The sequence below is a fragment of the Budorcas taxicolor genome, chromosome Y, assembly GCF_023091745.1.
Source record: "Budorcas taxicolor isolate Tak-1 chromosome Y, Takin1.1, whole genome shotgun sequence".
NCBI classification, from domain to species: Eukaryota; Metazoa; Chordata; class Mammalia; order Artiodactyla; family Bovidae; genus Budorcas; species Budorcas taxicolor.
The window spans coordinates 108714-131110 of record NC_068936.1 but is presented as its reverse complement, the minus strand read 5'-3'; the positions used below and the strand labels follow the sequence as shown (position 1 = coordinate 131110).

General features: G+C 58.6%; 1 protein-coding gene across 1 annotated transcript in view; it reads left to right on the top strand.

Moving 5' to 3' along the window:
* Positions 1-20559: 20559 nt before the first annotated feature.
* LOC128071026 (G-protein coupled receptor 143-like) overlaps positions 20560-22397 on the top strand; it is a 29576-nt gene continuing 27738 nt past the window's right edge. Inside the window, exon 1 of the mRNA XM_052664021.1 lies at positions 20560-20827. Within this exon, the coding sequence (XP_052519981.1) occupies positions 20560-20827 (268 nt within the window). The remainder of the gene's footprint in view (positions 20828-22397) is intronic.

The following is a 22397-nucleotide window of genomic DNA, read 5'->3' as shown; positions in this document are numbered from 1 at the left end:
CCACTTCAGTATTCTTGCCTTGAGAACCCCATGAACAGTATGAAAAGGCAAAATGATAGGATACCGAAAGAGGAAATCCCCAGGTCAGTAGGTGCCCAATATGCTACTGGAGATCAGTGCAGCAATAACTCCAGAAAGAATGAAGGGATGGAGCCAAAGCAAAAACAATACCCAGCTGTGGATGTGACTGGTGATAGAAGCAAGGTCCAATGCTGTAAAGAGCAATATTGCATAGGAACCTGGAATGTCAGGTCCATGAATCAAGGCAAATTGGAAGTGGTTCAACAAGAGATGGCAAGAGTGAACATTGACATTCTAGGAATTAGCGAACTAAAATGGACTGGAATGGGTGAATTTAACTCAGATGACCATTATATCTACTACTGCGGGCAGGAATCCCTCAGAAGAAATGGAGTAGCCATCATGGTCAACAAAAGAGTCCAAAATGCAGTACTTGGCTGCAGTCTCAAAAACAACAGAATGATCTCTGTTCATCTCCAAGGCAAACCGTTCAATATCACAGTTATCCAAGTCTATGCCCCAACCAGTAATGCTGAAGAAGCTGAAGTTGAGTGGTTTTATGAAGACCTACAAGACCTTTTAGAACTAACACCCAAAAAAGATGTCCTTTTCATTACAGGGGAATGGAATGCAAAAGTAGGAAGTCAAGAAACACCTGGAGTAACAGGCAAATTTGGCCTTGGAATGCAGAATGAAGCAGGGCAAAGACTAATAGAGTTTTGCCAAGAAAACTCACTGGTCATAGCAAACACCCTCTTCCAACAACACAAGAGAAGACTCTACACATGGACATCACCAGATGGTCAACACTGAAATCAGACTGAATATATACTTTGCAGCCAAAGATGGAGAAGCTCTGTACAGTCAACAAAATCAAGACCAGGAGCTGACTGTGGCTCAGATCATGAACTCCTTATTACCAAATTCGGACTCAAATTGAAGAAAGTAGAGAAAACCACTAGACCATTCAGGTATGACCTAAATCAAATCCCTTATGATTATACAGTGGAAGAGAGAAATAGATTTAAGGGACTAGATCCGATAGACAGAGTGCCTGATGAACTATGGACGGAGGTCCGTGACATTGTACAGGAGACAAGGATCAAGACCATCCCCATGGAAAAGAAATGCAAAAAAGCAAAATGGCTGTCTGGGGAGGCCTTACAAATAGCTGTGAATAGAAGAGAGGTGAAAAGCAAAGGAGAAAAGGAAAGACATAAGCATCTGAATGCAGAGTTCCAGAGAATAGAAAGAAGAGATAAGAAAGCCTTCCTCAGCGATCAATGCAAAGAAATAAGGAAAAGAACAGAATGGGAAAGACTAGAGATCTCTTCAAGAAACTTACAGATACCAAGGGAACCCCTGGTGGCTCAGAGGTTAAAGCGTCTGCCTCCAGTGCGGGAGACCTGGGTTCGATCCCTGAGTCAGGAAGATCCCCTGGAGAAGGAAATGGCAACCCACTCCAGTATTCTTGCCTGGAGAATCCCATGGACGGAGGAGCCTGGTAGGCTACAATCCACAGGGTCACAAAGAATCGGACACGACTGAGTGACTTCACCTTCACCTCAAGGGAACATTCCAGGCAAAGATGGGCTCGATAAAGGACAGAAATGGTATGGACCTAACAGAAGCAGAAGATATTAAGAAGAGGGGGCAAGAATACACAGAAGAACTGTACAAAAAGATCTTCACCACCCAGATAATCATGATGGTGTGATCACTAATCTAGAGCCAGACATCTTGGAATGTGAAGTCAAGTGGGCCTTGGAAAGCATCCCTACGTAAAAAGCTAGTGGAGGTGATGGAATTTCAGTTGAGCTGTTTCAAATCATGAAAGATGATGCTGTGAAAGTGAGGCACTCAATATGCCAGCAAATTTGGGAGACTCAGCAGTGGCCACAGGACTGGAAAAGGTCAGTTTTCATTCCAATTCCAAAGAAAGGCAATGCCAAAGAAGCTCAAACTACCACACAGTTGCACTCAACTCACATGCTAGTAAAGTAATGCTCAAAATTCTCCAAGCCAGGCTTCAGCAATACGTGAACTGTGAACTTCCTGAGGTTCAATCTGGTTTTAGAAAGGGCAGAGGAACCAGAGATCAAATTGCCAAGATCCGCTGGGTCATGGAAAAGCAAGAGAGTTCCAGAAAAACATCTCTCTCTGCTTTATTGACTATGCCAAAGCCTTTGACTGTGTGGATCACAATAAACTGTGGAAACTTCTGAGACAGATGGGAATACCAGACCACCTGACCTGCCTCTTGAGAAATCTGTATGCAGGTCAGGAAGCAACAGTTAGAAGTGGACATGGAACAACACACTGGTTCCAAATAGGAAAAGGAGTACGTCAAGGCTGTATATTGTCACCCTGGTTATTTAACTTCTATGCAGAGTATATCATGAGAAACGCTGGACTGGAAGAAACACAAGCTGGAATCAAGATTGCCGGGAGAAATATCAACAACCTCAGACTAGTCCCTGTCATTTGTCTAGCATGAGTGGGCCTGGCCTAAACAGGTGTCTATCGAAATGCAGTCTACCCTGGGAGGGCCTGGCCTAAGGAGAGCTCTCAGTCAAATGTCAGAGATCAAGACCCCTTCTCCTACCGCCCGATTTCCGACTTCCGAGCACCGCCTGATGGCTAGCTCTCTGGCCACGCCGCGGGTGCGCGCGCAGAGGGCTCCGGGGACCCGGCATCCCTGGCCCGTTGCTGGCAGCACAGGGGACTGGCGGGCGGGCGCGGGACAGCTGCGGGGACTCGGGCGCTTCCGGCCTCACCTCCGCGGTCGCCGGCCTCCAGGGTTCCGCGCGAACAAAGGCTGGGCGCCGCCCGGCCCCGGTGCCAACAAGGGGGCTCCCGCCGCCTCACGTGCCGAGGTTGTCGCCTGGGGGCGCGGGGAATGGCTGGGCCTCGAGCCGCCGCCCCAGCCGGACCTCTGGCCCCACGGGGGGAGCCACTCAGCCCCGCCCCCTCCAGCTCACCGCAAGGCGCGAGCTGCAGCCGTAGCCCGCAGCTCTCTACTCCCCACAGGCGGCGGGAGGTCCCAAGCGCGCCTCTCCCCGCCCCTCCCACCCTCCGGACAGCTCGCAGCAGCCAGAGCGCGTCCCAACCCCGACCCGGAGGTGGAAGAGCCCTCAAGACGCGCTCGCGCGTGACGGGCCCTTCTCCTGGCGCGAGAGGCACGTGCCGCCCTTTCCTCTGCGCCGCGGCGAGCCCCCATCTTCCGCTGAGCGCAGGGTCCACCGGCACGCGCGGCGCGAGACCCCCTTCCTGCCCACGCTGCAGGGCGCGAGCTCTGCCTTTTTGCGCACGCGGGGCCCGCAGCCACCTGCGGCGCCTGCGCGCCGGGTGTCGGACCCCCCAACCGTCCCCCCGCCACCCCGCTCTTCTCGGCATGCGCGGCGCGGAAACCCCCTTCCTGCCCAGGCGGCGCAAGCCCCTCCCCCTCCCCCCGCTCCGCCCCGCCCCGCCGCCCCTCCAACCTCCCGCCCTGCCCCCCTCCGCAGTGTAGTCAATCAATTTGCAGACTAAATTGGTTCGGCATGGCTCCTTCAGTGGTGTCACTCGGAGGGCAGACTAGGCCAGGGCGGGCCCAGCCTAATCTGTGGTGTCATTCAAATGGCAGACTAGCCTGTTCAGTTCAGTTCAGTTCAGTTCAGTCGCTCAGTCCTTTCCGACTCTGGGACCCCATGAATCACAGCACCTGACAGGCTTCCTGTCCATCACCAACTCCCGGAGTACACTCAGACTCACGGCCTTTGAGTCGGTGATGCCATCCAGCCATCTCATACTTTGCCGTCCCCGTTTCCTCCTGCCCCCAATCCCTCCCAGCATCCGAGTCTTTTCCAGTGAGTCAACTCTTCACATGAGGTGGCCAAAGTCCTGGAGTTTCAGCTTTACCATCAGTCCTTCCAAAGAACACCCAGGAGTGATCTTTAGAATGAACTCGTTGGATCTCCTTGCAGTTCAAGGGACTCTCAAGAGGTTTCCAACACTACAGTTCAAAAGCATCAATTCTTTGGTGTTCAGCTTTCTCCACAGTCCAACTCTCACATCCATACATGACCCCTGGGAAAATCATAACCTTGACTAGATGGACCTTTGTTGGCAAAGTAATGTCTCTGCTTTTTAATATGCTATCTAGGTTAGTCATAACTTTCCTTCCAAGGAGTAATTGTCTTTAAATTTCATGGCTGCAATCACCATCTGCAGTGATTTTGGAGCCCCCCAAAATAAAGTCTGACACTGTTTCCACTGTTTCTGCATCTATTTCCCATGAAGTGATGGGACCAGATGTCATGATCTTAGTTTTCTGAATGTTGAGCTTTAAGCCAACTTTTTCACTCTCCTCTTTCACTTTCATCAAGAGCCATACTGGATTAATCCATAGTCTCAATCAGAAGGCAGACTAGCCAGGGTGGGCCTGGCCTAAGCAGTGGTGTCAATCGAATGTCAGAAGCCTGTGTGGTCCTGGCCTAATCCATGGTCTCATTCAAATGACAGACTAGCCTGGGTGGGCCTGGCCTGATCAATGGTGTCTGTCAAAATGCAGAGTCGCCTGAGTGAACCTGGCATAATCCATGGCTCAGTCAAATTTCAGACTAGCCTAATTTGGTACCTGGCCAAATTAGTGCTGTCAGTAGATAGGCAGCCTAGCCTGCGTGGGCCTGGCCTAATCCGTGGGCTCTGTCAAATGACAAACTAGCCTGTTCGTACTGGCCTAATCCACGGTCTCAATCAAAAGGCAGAGTAGCCAGGGTGGACCTAGCCTAATTAGTGCTGTCAATCGAGAGGCAGACTAGAGTGGGTTGGCCTGGCTTGATCAGTGGTGTCGACCGAAAGGCAGAGTAGCCTGTGTGGTCCAGGCCTATTCTGTGGTCTCAGTCGAATGGCAAACTAGCCTGTTGCTACTGGCCTAATCAGTCTCATTCAAAAGGGAGACTAGCCTGGGTGGTCCTGGCCTAAACAGTGGTGTCAATCCAAGGCAGACTAACCTTGGGGTGGGTCTGGTCTAATCAGTGGTGTAATCGAAAGACAGAAAGCCTGGGTGGTACTGACCTATCCATGATCTCAATCAAATTGCACACTAGACTCGGTGGGCCTGGCCTGATCAGTGGTATCTGTCAAAATGCAGAGTCACCTGAGTTAGCCTGGCATAATCCATGTGCCAATCAAAGGGCAGAGTAGCTTAGGTGGGCCTCACTTAATCCATGGTCTCAATCAAAAGACAAGCCTGGATGGGCCTAGCCACATCAGTGGTATCAATCGAAATGCAGAGTAGCCTGTGTGGTCCTGCCCTAATGCGTGGTCTCAGTCAAATGACAGACTAGCCTGTTGGTACTGGCCTAGTCCGTGGTCTCAATCGAAAGGCAGAATAGCCTGTGTGGGCCTGGCCTAAGCAGTGGTGTCAATCGAAGACAGAGTAGCCTGGGTGGTACTGGTCTAATCCGTGGTCTCAATCAAATGGCAGACTAGCCTGGGTGGGCCTCGCCTGATCAATAGTGTCATCAAAATGCAGAGTTGCCTGAGTGAGCCTGGCATAATCGTGGCTCAGTCAAATTTCAGACTAGCCTATGTAGCCCTGGCATAATGTACTTGGGATTAGTCAAATGACAGACTAGCCTGTTGATACTGGCCCAATCCGTGGTCTCAATCAAAATGCAGACATGACTGAGTGGGCCTTGCCTAATCAGTGGTGTCAATCGAAATGTAAAGTAGTCGGGGCAGCCCTGGCCTAAGCAGTGCACTAAATCAGTTCCCAAACTAACTGGGTGGGCACGGCCTAATCAGTAGTGTCAATTGGAGGGCAGACTGGCGTGGGTGGGCCCAGCCTAATCCTTGGTCTCACTCAAAAAGCAGACTAGCCAGGGTGGGCCTGGCTTAATCAGCACTGTTAACTGAAAGGCAGACTAGTGTGGGAGGGTCTGGCCTAATCAGTGGTGTCAACTGAAAGGCAGAGTAGCCTTTGTGGTCCCAGCCTATTCCATGGTCTCAGTCAAATAGCAGACTAGCCTGCTGGTACTGGCCTAATTGGTGTCAATCGAAAGGCAGACTAGGCTGGCTGGGCCCGACCTAAGCAGTGGTGTCAATTGAAAGGCAGACTAGCCTGTGTGTGCCTGGCCTAAGTAGTACTGGCTCAATAAATGGCAGACTAGCTGGGGTGGGCCTGGCCTAATCCATGGGTCAGTCAGATGACAGACTAGCTTGTTGATACTGCCCTAATTCATGGTCTCAGTCAAAAGGCAGACAGGGCTGGGTTGTCCTGGCCTAATCAGTGATGTCAATTGAAATGCAAACTAGCCTGGGGCGGCCTGGCCTAAGCAGTGCTCACAATCCAATGACAGACGAGCCTGGGTGGGCATGGCCTAAGCAGTGTACTCAATTCGCAACCTAACCTGGGTGGGCATGGCCTAATCAGTGGTGTCAATCAGAGGGCAGACTAGCCTGGGTGAGTGAAGCCTAATCCATGGTCTCAACTGAAAGGTAGTAAGCCTGGGTGAATCTAGCCTAATCAGAGGTGTCAATAGAAAGACAGTAGCCTGTGTGTTCCTGGCTTAATACGTGGTCTCAGTCAAATAACAGGCTAGCCTGTTGGTACATCCCTAATACGTGGTCTCAATCCAATGGCAGAGTAGTCGGGTGGGCCTGCCCTAAGCAGTAGTGTCAATCAAAAGGAACACTAGCCTGTGTGGGCCGGGCCTAATCAGTGGTGTCATCCGAAAGGTAGCGTAGCCTGGGTCGACTTGACTAATCTGTGGTCTCAATCCAATGGCAAACCAGCCTTGATGGTCCTGGCCTGGTTGGTGGTGTTTTTCAAATTGCAGAGTCGCCTGAATGAGCCTGGCATAATCCTTGGGGCCAATAGCCTGGGTGGGCCTAGCATAATCAGTGGTGTCAATAGAAAGGCAGACTAGCCTTGGTTTGCCTGGGCTAATCAGTGGTGTCTATCGAAATGCAGTCTACCCTGGGAGGGCTTGGCCTAAGGAGAGCTCTCAGTCAAATGTCAGACTAGCCTGGGTGGGCATAGCCTAATCTGTGGGTCATTGGAATGGCAGTCTAACATGTGTAGTCCTGGCCTAATCCATGGGATCAGTCAAATGATAGACTAGCCTGTTGATACTGGCCTAATCCGTGGTCTCAATAAAAGGGAGTCTTGCCTGGGTGGGCCCGGCCTCCTATGTGGTGTCAATCAAATGGCAGACTAGCCTGGGCTGTCCTGATCTATTCCGTGTTCAGTCAAATGACAGGCTAGCCTGTTGGTACTGGCCAATTTGTCGTCTCAATCAAAAGGCACAGTAGCCTGGGTGGGCCTGGCCTAATCAGTGGTGTCAACTGAAAGGCAGACTAGCCTGGGTGAGCCTAGCCTAATCACTGGTGTCAATTGAAAGGCAGAGTAGCCTGCGTGGTGCTGGCCGATTCCGTGGTCTCAGTCAAATAGAAGACTAGCCTTTTGGTACTAGCCTAATCAGTCTCAATCAAAAGGCAGGCTAGCCTATGTGGGGCTGGCCAAATCACTGGTGTCAATCAGAAATGCGAGCTAGCCCTTGCAGGTTGCCTTAGCAGTGCTCTCAGTCAAATGGCAGATTAGCCTGGGTGGGAATGGCCTAAGCAGGGAGGGGCGGGGCGGGGCGGAGCGGGGGGAGGGGGAGGGGCTTGCGCCGCCTGGGCAGGAAGGGGGTTTCCGCGCCGCGCATGCCGAGAAGAGCGGGGTGGCGGGGGGACGGTTGGGGGGTCCGACACCCGGCGCGCAGGCGCCGCAGGTGGCTGCGGGCCCCGCGTGCGCAAAAAGGCAGAGCTCGCGCCCTGCAGCGTGGGCAGGAAGGGGGTCTCGCGCCGCGCGTGCCGGTGGACCCTGCGCTCAGCGGAAGATGGGGGCTCGCCGCGGCGCAGAGGAAAGGGCGGCACGTGCCTCTCGCGCCAGGAGAAGGGCCCGTCACGCGCGAGCGCGTCTTGAGGGCTCTTCCACCTCCGGGTCGGGGTTGGGACGCGCTCTGGCTGCTGCGAGCTGTCCGGAGGGTGGGAGGGGCGGGGAGAGGCGCGCTTGGGACCTCCCGCCGCCTGTGGGGAGTAGAGAGCTGCGGGCTACGGCTGCAGCTCGCGCCTTGCGGTGAGCTGGAGGGGGCGGGGCTGAGTGGCTCCCCCCGTGGGGCCAGAGGTCCGGCTGGGGCGGCGGCTCGAGGCCCAGCCATTCCCCGCGCCCCCAGGCGACAACCTCGGCACGTGAGGCGGCGGGAGCCCCCTTGTTGGCACCGGGGCCGGGCGGCGCCCAGCCTTTGTTCGCGCGGAACCCTGGAGGCCGGCGACCGCGGAGGTGAGGCCGGAAGCGCCCGAGTCCCCGCAGCTGTCCCGCGCCCGCCCGCCAGTCCCCTGTGCTGCCAGCAACGGGCCAGGGATGCCGGGTCCCCGGAGCCCTCTGCGCGCGCACCCGCGGCGTGGCCAGAGAGCTAGCCATCAGGCGGTGCTCGGAAGTCGGAAATCGGGCGGTAGGAGAAGGGGTCTTGATCTCTCACTGGGCCTGCCCATACACCCTCAGATTGCCCAGTGCGGCGCGCAGCCCAAATGCGGAATGGTCTCTGTGGGCGCTACCTGTAGTTACCGCTCTCAGTCTTTGCGCTCAAACCCTGCTGTCGCTGTGGCACAAGTGTGCGACGAGGACATTAGGTGGTATATGACTGTTCTGTAGCTGGGCGCTGGTGAATACCTGATCCCGTCAGCCAAGTGCTGTGCAGGAAGAAGGTGGCAAGGTCAACCCGGAAGAGCACAGACAGCACGGTGAGTCAGAGGAGGTCGCGCCAGGACCTGCATCTCAGCAGGAGTGCCAGTGTCTCTAAGGGTCACGAGCGGGATTTGTATTCTTTGTTTCCGTGGCATCTTAGGCAGACAACTGGGAAAAGACACCCTGGCCAGGTGGACAGGAGTTTCCGGCCCATAAAGGACTCAAAGCTTTAGTGTCCACAAGGCCCCCGGTTATTAGTATGAAAGGACTTCTCCTTTGTAGAAGGAGTCTCCAGGAGGGCGCCTGTGAGAAGCAGGCTCTGGTGGACGTTGGCTGTGGCGGGTCCATTCAAGTGCACAGAACTCAATACAGGCACGTGCTGTATGGTATCAGTGTTCACATCCTGGTTGTGATAGTGTGGTCTATCATTCTGCTCAATGTTCCAATTGGGAGAGGTGAGCACGGTGCAAGGTTTTTTTTTTTCGTTTCTTATGTTAGAGTGCCTTCATGTGGAATGTTTATGTAGTTGCAGTTCAGTTCAATTGAGTCGCTCGATCTTGTCCGACTCTTTGCGACCCCATGAATCGCAGCACCTGCCAGGCCTCCTGTCCATCACCAGCTCCAGGAGCTTGCTCAAACTCATGTCCATCGAGTGGGTGATGCCAACCAACCATCTCATGTCTGTCGTCCCCTTCTCCTGCCCTCAATCTTTCCCAGGATCGAGTAGCGCGGGCTCGGGACACCTCCGTGCTGCCCGCGAGTGGGCACTACGCCGTGCGCGGTTGAGAACTCACGGCCCGCGGGTGGGAACCGCTCCATGCCCAGTGGAGGCCACAGGGCCCGCGGGTGGGGACCCCCTTCTTGGGAGTTGAGGGAACACGGCCCTCGGCTGGAAAACCCTTTATGGGCGAGCGCGGGGAAGGACACCTGTCCGAGGGGAGCCCTGAGCGCAGAGAGGGGGATTCAGGACACGCGACCAGGAAGCAGGGGCTCGCGCCGCGCCGCGTGGTCAGGAAAGCTTGGGGCGGGGGAGGTGGACGCTGGCGTTGCCTGGTCAGGAAAAGGGGGCTAGCGCCGCGCGTGCTGGGGGTAGGAATGGTTCGCACGCGCAGGAACGGGGGTGGTCGCGCTGCGCCCGCGGGTAACAAAGGGGCGGTTCGCGCCGCGCATACCTGGGGAAGGGCTGGCCCCACACGCGCTCAGGAACTCGGGGGGGCTCGTGCCCCGCCGCGCGCGCAGCAACTGGGGTTTTGCACAGCAAGTGCTGGGAACCTGGCGTGTGCATGAAGTGGGAGTTCGCATCGCGCCGCGTGGGCGGGTAGCGGGCGCTGCGCTGCGCGAACCTCGGGAGGGCTGGCTTGCGTGCGTAAGAAAGGGGTGCCCCCGCCAGGTGCGCAGGAAGTGGGGAGCTCGTGCCACGGGTGCACTGGATAGGGCTGATATCGCGTGCGCAGGAACGGGGGATTTGGGTTGGGGGAGCTTGGAGGGCTTGAGACAATCAATTCATTCGCTCAGTCGTGTCTTTGCGACCCCATAGACTGCAGCACGCCAGGCCTCCTGTCCATGACCAACTCCCGGAGCTTGCTCAGACTCACGTCCATCGAGTGGGTGATGCCAACCAACCATCTCATCGTCTGTCGTCCCCTTCTCCTCCTGCCCTCAATCTTTCCCAGGATCGAGAACCGGGGACCCCTCCGTGCCCAGTTGAGGACGTACTGCCTGTGAGCAGGACCACTACATGCGCGGTTGAGAGCACACGGCCCGTGGGTGGGAACCGCTCCATGCGCAGCTGAGGGCACACGGCCACGGGTAGGAATCCCTCCATGCCCAGTGGAGGGTGCGGGGCCCGCGAGTGGGGACCCCCTTCTTGGGAGTTTAGGGAACATGGCCCTCGACTGGAAACCCGTTCGTGTGCGGGGAAGGACAGCCGTCCCAGGGTGCCCCGCGAGTGCAGAATGGGGGACTCAGGACATGAGCCCAGGAAGCAGGGGGTCACGCCGCGCCACTTGGTCAAGAAGGGGGGTGCTGGCGCTGCGCCGTCCGGAAGGGGGAACTCGCGCCACACGCGCTGGGGGGAGGGATGGTCCGAGCGCGCAGGAATGTGGGTGCATGAGCCGGGCGCCCAGGAAACGGGGTGCTGGCGCTGCACCACGCGAGTAGGAAAGGGGGCTCGCGCCACGCGGGCTGGGGTAGGGCTGGCCCGCGTGCGCGAGAAAGCGGTGCTCCCGCCAGGTGCGGAGGAAGTGGGCAGCTCGCACCTTGCGCGCGCAGGAGAGGGCTGATACCGCGCGCAGGTATCGTGGGGGGACGGGGGGTGGGGGGGGGGCTTCAGTCAATTCAGTCGCTCAGTCGTGTCTTTGCGACCACATAGACTGCAGGATGTTAGGCCTCCTGTCCATCACCAACTCCTGGAGCGAGCTCAAACTCATGTCCATCGAGTGGGTGATGCCAACCAACCATCTCATCCTCTGTCTTCCGCTTCTCCTACCCTCAATCTTTCCCAGGATCGAGTAGCGCGGGCTCGGGACACCTCCGTGCCCAGTTGAGAGGGTGCTGCTCCGTGAGCGGTTGAGAGCACAATGCCTGCGGGTGGGAACCCCTCCATGCGCAGTTGAGGGCACACGGCCCGCGGGAAAGAACCGCTCCATGCCCAGTGGAGGGCGCGGGGCCCGCGAGTGGGGACCACCTTCTTGAGAGTTGAGGGAACACGGTCCTCGACTGGAAAACCGTTCGTGTACGGAGAAGGACACCCGTCCCATGAGGCCCCTCGTGCGCAGAAAGGAGGATTCAGACCGCGTGGTCAGTAAGGGGGGCTCGCGCCGCGCGTGCTGGGGGGAAGAACGGTCCGCGCGCCCAGAAACGTGGGGGCTCGCGCCGTGCGAGCAGGAACCAGGTGCTCCCTCTGTGCTGCGGGGGCAGTAAAGGTGTGGGATTGCACCGTGCGCGCCCGGGGAATGGCTGACCAGCGCGCGCAGGACGTGCAGCATGTGCCAGGGGGCCCCACGCGCGCAAGAAGGGGAGCTCGCGTCGCTCCGTGTGCGCAAGACGGTGGGGCTCGCGCTGCGCGCGCAGTAATTAAAGGAGTGCGCGCCCAGGCAACGGGGGCTCACGCCTTGCCGTGCGCAGAAAAGTAGGAGCTCGTGTCGCCCAGGTGGGGTAAGGGCTGGCCCCGCGCGCCAGGAATTGGGGTGCTCGCGCCACGCGCGCAGGAAAGAAGGCCGCGCCACGCGCGCCCAGGAAATAGCTGGGCCGCAGTGCGCAGGAACAGGGATGCTCGCGCTGTGCCGCGCGAGCAGGAAAGGTGGGGGCTGGCGCTCCGCGCGCCCAGGAAAGGGCTGGCCTCGCACGCGCGCAAGAACAAGGGTGCTCGCGCTGCGCTGCACAAGTAGAAAAGTGGGGGCTCACGTCGCGCGCGCTGGGAAAGGGCTGGCCGCACAGGCGCGTAGGTACTCGGCGTCGAGGCGGGGGTGGTGCTCGCGCCCCGCTGCGCGCGCAGCAAGTGGGGTTTTGCACCGCCTTTGCTGGGAGGCTCGGCGCTCGCAAGAAACCAGGGCTCACGTCGCTCCCCGTGAGCAGGAAAAGGTGCGCTTGGGCAGCCCGCGCCCGGGGAAGGGCTGGCTCCGCTCTCGCAGAAGTGGAAGCTCCAGCAGCACGTGCCAGGGGGACCCACGCGCTCAAGAAGGGGAGCTCGCTTCGCTCCGAGTGCGCAGGACGGGGTCGGGGGACTCGCGCTGCCCGCGAAGAGTGCGCGCGCAGGCAACGTGGGGCACGCGCCGTGCGGCGGGGCAGGAAAATAGGGGCTCGTGTAGCGCTGGCCCCGCGCGTCAGAAATGGGGGAGAGGGGCTTGCGCTCCACCGCGCGCTCAGCAACTGGGGACTCACGCCGCTCTATGCGCGCAGTAAAGCAGGGACTCGCACCGCGCATGTGCATAGGGAAGGACCAGGCTAGCGCCGCCGGTGACCAGGGGAGGGCAGACGCTGCGGGTGCAGGAATAGGGGGAGACGCGAGATAGCGCGCGCGCAGGAAGTTTGGGGAGGGTGGAGGTTCGCGCCACGCCGCGTGGGCAAGAACGGGGGTCCTGCCTCCGCGCGTGCCTGGGGGAAGGCTGCCCGCGTGCGCAGGAAAGGGGATGCTCCCACCAGGTGTGCAGGAAGAGGGGAGTCTCGCGCCTTGCGCGCACTGGAGAGGGCTCATCCAGCGGGCGCAGGAACGGGAGTGGGGGGTTCAGACAGTCAATTCAGTCGCTCAGTCGTGTCTTTGCGACCCCATGAACTGCAGCACGCCAGGCCTCCTGTCTATGACCAACTCCCGGAGCTTGCTCAAACTCATGTGCATCGAGAGGGTGATGCCAACCAACCATTTCATCCTCTGTCGTCCCCTTTTCCTCCTGCCCTCAATCTTTCCCAGGATCGAGTACCGCGTGTCGGGACCCCTCCCTGTCCAATTGAGGGCGTGCGGCCTACATAGGAGTGGGGACCACTCCGTGCGCGGTTGAGAACCCACGGCCGCGGGTGGGAACACCTCCATGCCCAGTGGAGGGCGCGAGGTGCGAGTAGGGACCCCCTTCTTGGGAGTTGAGGGAACACGGCCCTCGACAGGAAAACCCTTCGTGTGCGGGGAGACACCCGTCCCAGGCGGCCCCGGGAGCGCAGAAAGGGGAACTCAGGACAGGCGCCCGGGAAGCAAGGGCTCGCGCCGCGTGGTCAGGAAGTTGGGGGCTGGCGCCGCGCGGTCAGGAAGAGGGGTCTCGCGCTGCGCGTGCTGCGAGGGGAGGGATGGTCCACGAGCGCAGGAACCGGGGTGCTCGGGCGCGCGAGCAAGAAAGGGGCGGGGGCCGCACCGCGTGTGCCCGGGAAATGGCTGGCCCCACACGCGTGCAAGGACTCGAGGGGGTTCGCTCCCCGCCGCTCATGCAGCAAGTGGGGTTTTGCACAGCCCGCGCCTGGAGGCCCGGCGCGTCGCACCGCGTGGAAGGGGGAGTTTGCATCGCTCTTGCCTCGGGGACGGCTGGCCCGTGGGCGCAAAAAATGGTTGCTCCCGCCTGGTGCGCAGGAGGTGGGGAGCTCGCGTGGAGCGCGCACAAGAGAGCTGATACCGCGTGCTCAGGAACAGGGCAGGGGAGCTGGGGGTGGGGGGGGGGGCGGCCGGGGGGCGGGGGGCGGCTTCAGACAGTCAACTCATTTGTTCAGTAGTGTCTTTGCGACCCCTGAATCGCAGCACTGCAGGCCTCTTGTCCATCACCAACTCCCGGAGCCTGCGATTTTGCTCAAACTCATGTCCATCGAGTGGGTTGATACCAACCAACCATCTCATCGTCTGTCGTCCTCTTCTCCTGCCCTCAGTCTTTCTCAGGGTAGAGTACCGCGGGGTCGGAACCCCTCCGTGCCCAGTTGAGAGCGTGCTGCCCGCGAGTGGGGACCACTCCGTGCGCGGTTTGAGAGCACACAGCCCGTAGGTGGGAACCCCTCCCTGTCAAGTGGAGGCCGCGGGGTCCGCGAGTGGGAACCCCCTTCTTGGGATTTGAGGGAATACGGCCCTCGACGGGGGGACCCTTCGTGTGCGGGGAAGGACAGCCGTCCCCGGGGGCCCGCGAGCGCAAGAAAGTGGGGCTTGCGCCACACGCCCAGAAAGCAGGGGCTGGCGCCGCGCCGCGCGGTCAGGAAGGGGGCGCTGGCGCCGCGGGTGCTCAGCGGAGGGATGGTCCGCTTGCGCAGGTAAGGGGGTGCTCGCGCCGCGCGCGCCGAAACCGGGGTGTTCGCGCTGTGCCGCGCGAGCAGAAATGGGAGTGGGGGCTCGAGTCGCGCGCTCCCGGGGAAGGGCTGGTTCCGCACGCGCGCAAGTTGGTTTTGCACCACCGGTACCAGGAGGCCCAGCGCACTCAAGAAGTGGGGGCTCGCGTCGCACCACGCAGGCACAGGAAAAGGCTGATACCGTGCGCCCAGGAAGAGGGACTCATGTCGCCTGTGGCGTGGGGCCCCGCGCGTGACAGAAGGGAGAGGTCGCGCCCTGCAGCCTAGGCAGAAAGGGTGATTCGCGCCTCGCATGCCAGGGGGAGGGCTGGCCACAATGCGCAGGAACAAGGATCCTCGCGCCCCGCCGCGCACGCAGGAACGGGGGTGCTTGCGCCGCCTGGGCAGGAACGGGGGTTTCGCGCCGCGCGTGCCGGGGGGAGGACTGACAACCGGGCGCTCAAGAACCGCGGTCTCGCGCCGCGCCGCGCGTGTTGGGGGTCCCCGCGTGCGCAAAAAAGGAGAGCTCGCGCCCTGCAGCGTGCCGTTGTCTCTGTTCCCACAGGAAAGGGGGACTCGCCCCGCGCTCAGAGGAAAAGGGGACACGGCCTCTCGCACCAGGGCTGGTTGGTCTCTTCCACCTCCGGGTCGGGGTTGGGACGCGCTCTGGCTGCTGCGAGCTGTCCGGAGGGTGGGAGGGGCGGGGAGAGGCGCGCTTGGGACCTCCCGCCGCCTGTGGGGAGTAGAGAGCTGCGGGCTACGGCTGCAGCTCGCGCCTTGCGGTGAGCTGGAGGGGGCGGGGCTGAGTGGCTCCCCCCGTGGGGCCAGAGGTCCGGCTGGGGCGGCGGCTCGAGGCCCAGCCATTCCCCGCGCCCCCAGGCGACAACCTCGGCACGTGAGGCGGCGGGAGCCCCCTTGTTGGCACCGGGGCCGGGCGGCGCCCAGCCTTTGTTCGCGCGGAACCCTGGAGGCCGGCGACCGCGGAGGTGAGGCCGGAAGCGCCCGAGTCCCCGCAGCTGTCCCGCGCCCGCCCGCCAGTCCCCTGTGCTGTCAGCAACGGGCCAGGGATGCCGGGTCCCCGGAGCCCTCTGCGCGCGCACTCGCGGCGTGGCCAGAGAGCTAGCCATCAGGCGGTGCTCGGAAATCGGGCGGTAGGAGAAGGGGTCTTGATCTCTCACGGGGGCTGCCCGTACACCCTCAGATTGCCCAGTGCGGTGCGCAGCTCAAACGTGGAATGCCCTGAGTATTTGCGCTCAAACCTTGCGCGCTCAAACCCTGCTGTCGCTGTGGCACAAGTGTGCGACGAGGACGTCAGCTGATATATGACTTTTCTGTACCTGGGCACTGGTGAATACCTGATCCTGCCAAGAAGCTTCAGCCAAGTGTTGTGCAGGAAGAAGGTGGCAAGGTCAACCCGGGAGAGCACAGACAGCACGGTGAGTCAGAGGTCCTGACAGGTCCCAGAGGAGGATGTGCCAGGACCTGCATCTCAGCAGGAGTGCCAGTGTCTTTAGGAGTCGTGAGCAGGATTTGTATTCTCCGGTTCTGTGGCATCTTAGGCAGACAACTGGGAAAAGAGGGCCTGGCCAGGTGGGCAGGGGTTCAGTTCACTCAGTAGTGTCCAACTCTTTGCGACCCCATGAATTACAGCACGCCAGGACTCCCTGTCCATCACCAACTCCTGGAGTTCACTCAGACTCACGTCCATCGAGTCCGTGATGCCATCCAGCCATCTCATCCTCTGTCGTCCCCTTCTCCTCCTGCCCCCAATCCCTCCCAGCATCAGAGTCTTTCCCAATGAGTCAACTCTTCGCATGAGGTGGCCAAAGTCCTGGAGTTTCAGCTTTAGCATCATTCCTTCCAAAGAAATCCCAGGGCTGATCTCCTTTAGAATGGACTGGTTGGATCTCCTTTCAGTCCAAGGGACTCTCAAGTGTCTTCTCCAAAACCACAGTTCAAAAGCATCAACTCTTCAGTGCTCAGCTTTCTTCCCAGTCCAACTCTCACATCCATACATGGCCACTGGAAAAACCAAAGCCTTGAGTAGATGGACCTTTGTTGGCAAAGTAGTGTCTTTGCTTTTCAACATGCTATCTAGGTTGGTCATAACTTTGATGCTTGGTTCTGGCCGAGGAACTAAGATCTCATGTGCTGAGGAGCAGCTAAACACGCATGTATCACAGCTACTGACCCCAGGTGCCACAAGTAGAGGGTCCAGGCACCACCCTAGACAATTCCAAGTGCAATAACTGACACCTGACACAGCCAAATTTAAAAAAATAAAAAAATTTTAAGTGGATGGATTTGATCATTTGAAGGCCTCACAGGTGGCACTAGTGACAAACAACCTGCCTGCCAAAGCAGGAGATGCAGGAGACACTAGGTTTCATCCCTAGGTGGGGAAGATCCCCTGGATGAGGGCATGGCAACCTGCTCCAGTATTCGCACCTGGAGAATCCCATGGACAGAGGAGCCTGGTGGGCTACAGTCCGTGGGGTCACAGAGAGTCAGACCTGACTGAGTGACTAAGCACATGATCAACCATAAGATGAAAGACCATATAAATGCACCTACAGTTTTTGGATGTGCCCTGTCCCAACTCAGGGGTTCCTTTTTGTCTCAGCTGGTAAAGAATTGTGCAGTGTGGGAGACCTGTGTTCCATCCCTGATTTGGGAAGATCCCCCGGAGGAGGGCATGGCAACCCACTCCATTATTCTTGCCTGGAGAATCCCAGGGATAGAGGAGCCTGGGGAGCTACAGCCCATAGGATCACAGAAAGAGTCAGACATGGCTGAAACAACTTAACACACATAGCATCCTAACAAATCACCTAATGCCACCCTTCTAGTAGGAATTTTCTGTCTTGAGGCTATAAAAATGGGCTGCTAGCCCATCAAAGGGGCTGTTCTAAAGGCGTCTCCCTCTCTGATAAACTCCTCTCCTCTTATTCTGCCTCACCTCTGGAAACTTTTCCAACTGGTGCACGGACCACAACACTCCCCCCAAAACACACTTCCTTCAAAGTGCGGTGACATTCAGATGCCATCACATCTGAGACCACCTGCGACCTGCCTCCAGCCTCTCAAAAGCGGACTTCTTGCTGCTTCGAGATGCTGAGTCGCACAGAGTGCTTTGGTCAGTCTGACCCCTTTGCGGACACTCACACTGACGGGGTGTTGAACCTCCTATTCCCCACTGGAGCTTAAGAGAGTGACCTGCCTGGATTGAAGTCTCAGCTCTACGACCTTTGTGAGCTTGGACACGTCATATGTCTTCTGCTGCCTTGGACAGAAACTAGAGAGAGAAAGGTGAGCCACCAGGATGGGGGGGTACCAGTTAAGCCAGACTTGAAGTTGTCCAGTGCAGCCAACACTCCACTGGGAGGCAGTCAGATAAGGATACTCGCGTTAGCTTGGGTTCCTTCTTTGCCTCTGGACACAAACCCCACCCTGTCCTTTCCAGCCTGGGCTCGTCTCCCTGCAGGCTGAGAGATGGACCTCAAGACTTATGGCTGCAGCACTGAATGTTCTGCAGGCTGCTGTCTTAGGCACTATTTCTCAAGCCATCCATTCGTGCTGTTTCTTCAGAGCAAAGACTGGGTTTCCTTCAGGAAGCCAAGTCAGGTGAGGTTAATTCCCCACAAAAACCACAAGTCAGACTCTCTGGCTTCTAACTCTCAGTAGCTCACTCATAGTCTGATGCTTTGTGACCCCATGTCCTGTAGCCCGCCAGCTCCTCTGTCCACGCAATTCTTCAGGCAAGAATCCTGGAATGGCTAGCTGCTGTTCCCTTCTCCAGGGGATCGTCCTGACCTCTGATGGAAACCTGGTGTCCTGCATTGCAGGCAGACTCTTCACCTTCTGAGCCACTAAGCCCAGGTTCAAAACCCATCCACTGTGTGCAATATTTACAGAGCTACTGAATTCTCCCGGGGTAGGGGGTGGGGGGCAGAAAACGAGTTGCATGCCAAGCTGTAACCCACAGCAAAACTTTTTTTTTTATCCTCGTAGAAGCTCTGTAGGCAACCTTGAGCAGTTTTGTCTGTTCTGGAGACACTGGGCAGAAACAGAGGCTGAAATGCAGTGACGCTGTTGCACGGATCCACCCTCCGAATCTTTGGCATCAGGGCAAATGGATAAACGCGGCATTTTCATCTTTTAAGGCACATCCCACACACGATCTTCCAAAAGAATGTTCTGGTTTCCAGGAACCAAGGAAATAGAAGATCAACTGTTCCAAACGGGTCCTGAGATCTCCGCTCTGAAGGAATCAGGGTCTCAGGAGTAGTCCTACGATGGTTTGTCCTGTGTTTACAAGCGAGTGTGTACTCTCCAAGAGTGGTTAAGGTTTCATCACCGTCAGCGTGTGTTCTGACTTCTATCAGAGCAGCTGCCCCTGCTTCCAGATGAGCCAGCCTGGATCTTTCTGAAGTGGTAGCGCTTGCAGCTCCTGGTTAGAGGCCCTGGTTCAATCCCGCAGTGACCTCCCCTCTGCCTTCTGCCCCAACAGAAGCCCAGTCCTGGGGTTTTCCAAGAGGAAGGCTGAGGAGCTGAGGCCAAACTCTGTCTTACTTAAAACTGCAAAGCTGGTGGTGGAAATGGAGATGAGCCGCTGGAGTGGGAGACGGTGGCGGAAAAGCATAGGGACGCCTTACATCTGGTTGGAAAAATTCTGAGAGGGCATGTTTACTGCTGGGAGGAGGTCAAAGACTGCTCCTGACTGCAAATGGACCTGTTAAATTTCCTGATGATAAGTATGATGGAGCTGGTGTTCTTTCTTTCTTTTTTTTTTTTTTTTTTTCAAATTTTGATTAGTGAAGAATCTGCCTGCAATGTGGGAGACCTGGGTCCGATGCCTGGGTTGGGAAGATGCCCTGGAGAAGAGAAAGGCTACCCACTCCAGTATTCTGGCCTAGATAATTCTGTGGATGGTATAGTCCATGGGGTCGCAAAGAGTCAGCCACGACTGAGGGACTTTCACTTTCACTTTTAGTAAAGCCATAACTTAGATGAGGCTCTCACATTTTCAACTTGAGTGTTTTTTTAAGTCCACTCAGTATATTACCAATAGTACTAACATAATTTTGAAATTTTATGCGTATAGAATTCAGCATGATTGTCAATGTTTAATGCAGTTCCTCTAAAAATTAAAGCAGTTGGGCTTCCCTGGTGGCTAACTTGGTAAAGAATCCATTTGCAATGAAGGAGACCTGGGCTCAATCCCTGCGTCCAGAAGATCCCCTGGAGGAGGGCATGGCGACCCACTCCAGTATTTTTGCCTGGAGAGTCCCATGGACAGAGGAACCTGGTGGGCTACAGTCCACGGGGTCGCAAAGACTCGAACACGAATGAGGGACTAACATACTTTAAGAAAATCTGAATAAACTTAAACTTTTTTTTTTTCCTAAAGAGAGTTACTCTTGAAAGCTAATATACAATGTCAAAAATCTAACCCTACATTATTGAGCTGAGTAAAAATGGAGCGGATCTGAAGGTGCAAAACTTTGTGTGTGTGTGTCCAGTTTGGCAAAAGAGTTTCCCCTTTCTTCAAAGGTTTATTGATTTCAAGCGAAAGTCCTAGCTCTGTGGGGTGATATCCGTTGTGGAGAGGGGCCATAGAAAAGAAGTATTTTCATGCTAATCACGGCAGGATCACTGTTTATGAACTGGCAACGGATCAAAATGAAGGATGTCAGAGACCCACACTGGTCAGACCTGGCAAGAGCGCGTGTTTTCTGGGGGAGATGGGTTAAGATGAGGCAGCACTGTTGAGGGCTCCGGGTTCTGGGTAATTAACCTCCCCCGCCCCCCGGGAAGGCCTGCTGACCGGCGAGAGAGCGGACTTCCCCGCCCCTGAGCTCTCTGCCTCCACCCCTCCTCCTCGCTACCAAGCATCACCCTCGTGAGGCCTCGTGGCGTTCCGCGCTGCCCTCACCGAGCCTGGCGCCTCTTCTGCCAGCGCGGGGCGGGGAGCGGGCGGGGGCTGCGGGGAGGCCCAGGGCACATGACGCCCCCTCCCCGCGGCCCCCGCGCCAAGCACATGACTCAGGCCGCCAGGCAGACCCGAGCCGCGCGCGTCCCCAGCACGACCCATGGCCTCTCCGCGACTGGGCACCTTCTGCTGCCCCACGCGGGACGCCGCCACGCAGCTCGCGCTGGGCTTCCAGCCGCGGGCCTTCCACGGGCTGTGCCTGGGCAGCGGCGCGCTCCGCCTGGCGCTCGGCCTCCTGCAGCTGCGGCCCGGGCGCCTGCCCGCTGGCCCCGGGATCGCCTCGGCCTCGCCAGCGACCTCGGCCCGCGGCCCCGCCTCCGTGCGCATCGTGCGCGCCGCCACCGCTTGCGACCTGCTCGGCTGCTTGGGTGAGCGCGCGACCCGCGCGGGCTTGGTGCGGGGGTGGGGAACCCGTCAGCGAGCGAGTGAGGGCGCCCGCTCCGCGAGTGCGGACCTCTTCTTGGGAGGTGAGGGCGCACGGCCGGGGACCCTTCCGTGCGTGGTTCAGGGCCCGCGCGGAGACCTCTCCGGGCGCAGCTGAGTGCGCGCAGCCTGTGGGTGAAGACGTTGGGCTCCTAAGTAGGGGCGCGTCTGTGCGTTTTTTCAGGGCGCGCCTAGGTGCGCGGTTGAGAGCCCGCGGCCCACGGGTGGTCCTCTGTGGGAGGTTGACGGGGTGCGGCCCGCCAGTGGGGACCCCTTCGTGGGAGCTGTGGGCGCACGGCCCGTCGTAGGTGGGGACCACTGAGTGCGCCGTTGAGGGCGTGCAGCTCAAAGGTGGGGACCGCTCCGTGCGCAGTTGAGCGCGCGCGGCACGCGAGTAGGGCTCCCTCAGTTTGTGGGTGAGGACGCCCGGCCCCCAAGTAGAGACACGTCTGTGCGTTTTTTCAGGGCGCGCCTACGTGCGCGGTTGAGAGCCCCGCGGGTGGGCCTCTGTGCGAGGTTGACGGGGTGCGGCCCGCCATTGGGGACTCCTTCGTGGGAGTTGAGGGCGCACGGCCCGTCGTAGGTGGGGACCACTGCCTGCGCGGTTGAGGACACGCGGCCCTACGGTGAGGACCCCTCCGTGTGAGGGTGAGGACCCCTCCGTGTGAGGGTGAGGACGCCTGGCCCGCGAGTAGGGACCCGTCTGTGCGTTTCCTAGGGCGCACGCACCGCGGGTGCGGACCCCTCCGTGCCCAGTTGAGGGCCCGCGGCCCGCGAGTGGGGATCTTTCCGTGTGTGCTTGAAGGCACGCTGTCCGCGAGTGGGGACCCCTCCGTGCGCAGTTGAGGGTGCACGGCCCGCAGGTGGGGACCCCTGTGTGCGCAGTTGAAGGCACACGGCCCGGGGTGGGAACCCCTCCATGCCCATTTGAAGGCCCATGGCCCACGAGTGGGGACCTCCCTGTGCCCAATTTAGAGTGCACGGCCCGCTAGTGGGGACGCCCTTCATGGGAGTTGAGGGCGCACAGCCTTGTGGTGAGGACTACCACTCCGTGCGTGGTTGAAGGTGCATGGCCCACGGGTGGGGCCCTTGGTGCACAGTTGAGGGCGCGCATTCTGTGGTGGGGATCCTTCCATGCCCAGTTGAGGGCCCAGGAGTGGGGACCCCTCTGGATGCAGCTGAAGGCGCACGGCCCACGGGTGGGGTCCCCTCCATGTGCGGTGAGGACGCCCAGCCCATGAGGCCCATTCCGTGTGTGCTTGAGAGCGCGCTGCTCGTGAGTGGGGACGCCTCTGTCTGCGGTTAAGGGCGCACAGCCCAGTGGCAGGGACTACTGCGTGCGCGGTTGGGGACACCTGGCCCCCGAGCAGGGAGCTGTCTGTGCGTTTTTCAGGGCACGCGCACCTCGGGTCAGGGCTCCTCTGTGTGCCGTTGAGGGCGCGGCCAGCGAATGGGGACCTCTCCTTACGCGAATGAGGGCAGACGGCCCGCGGTGGGAACCCCTCCATGCCCAGT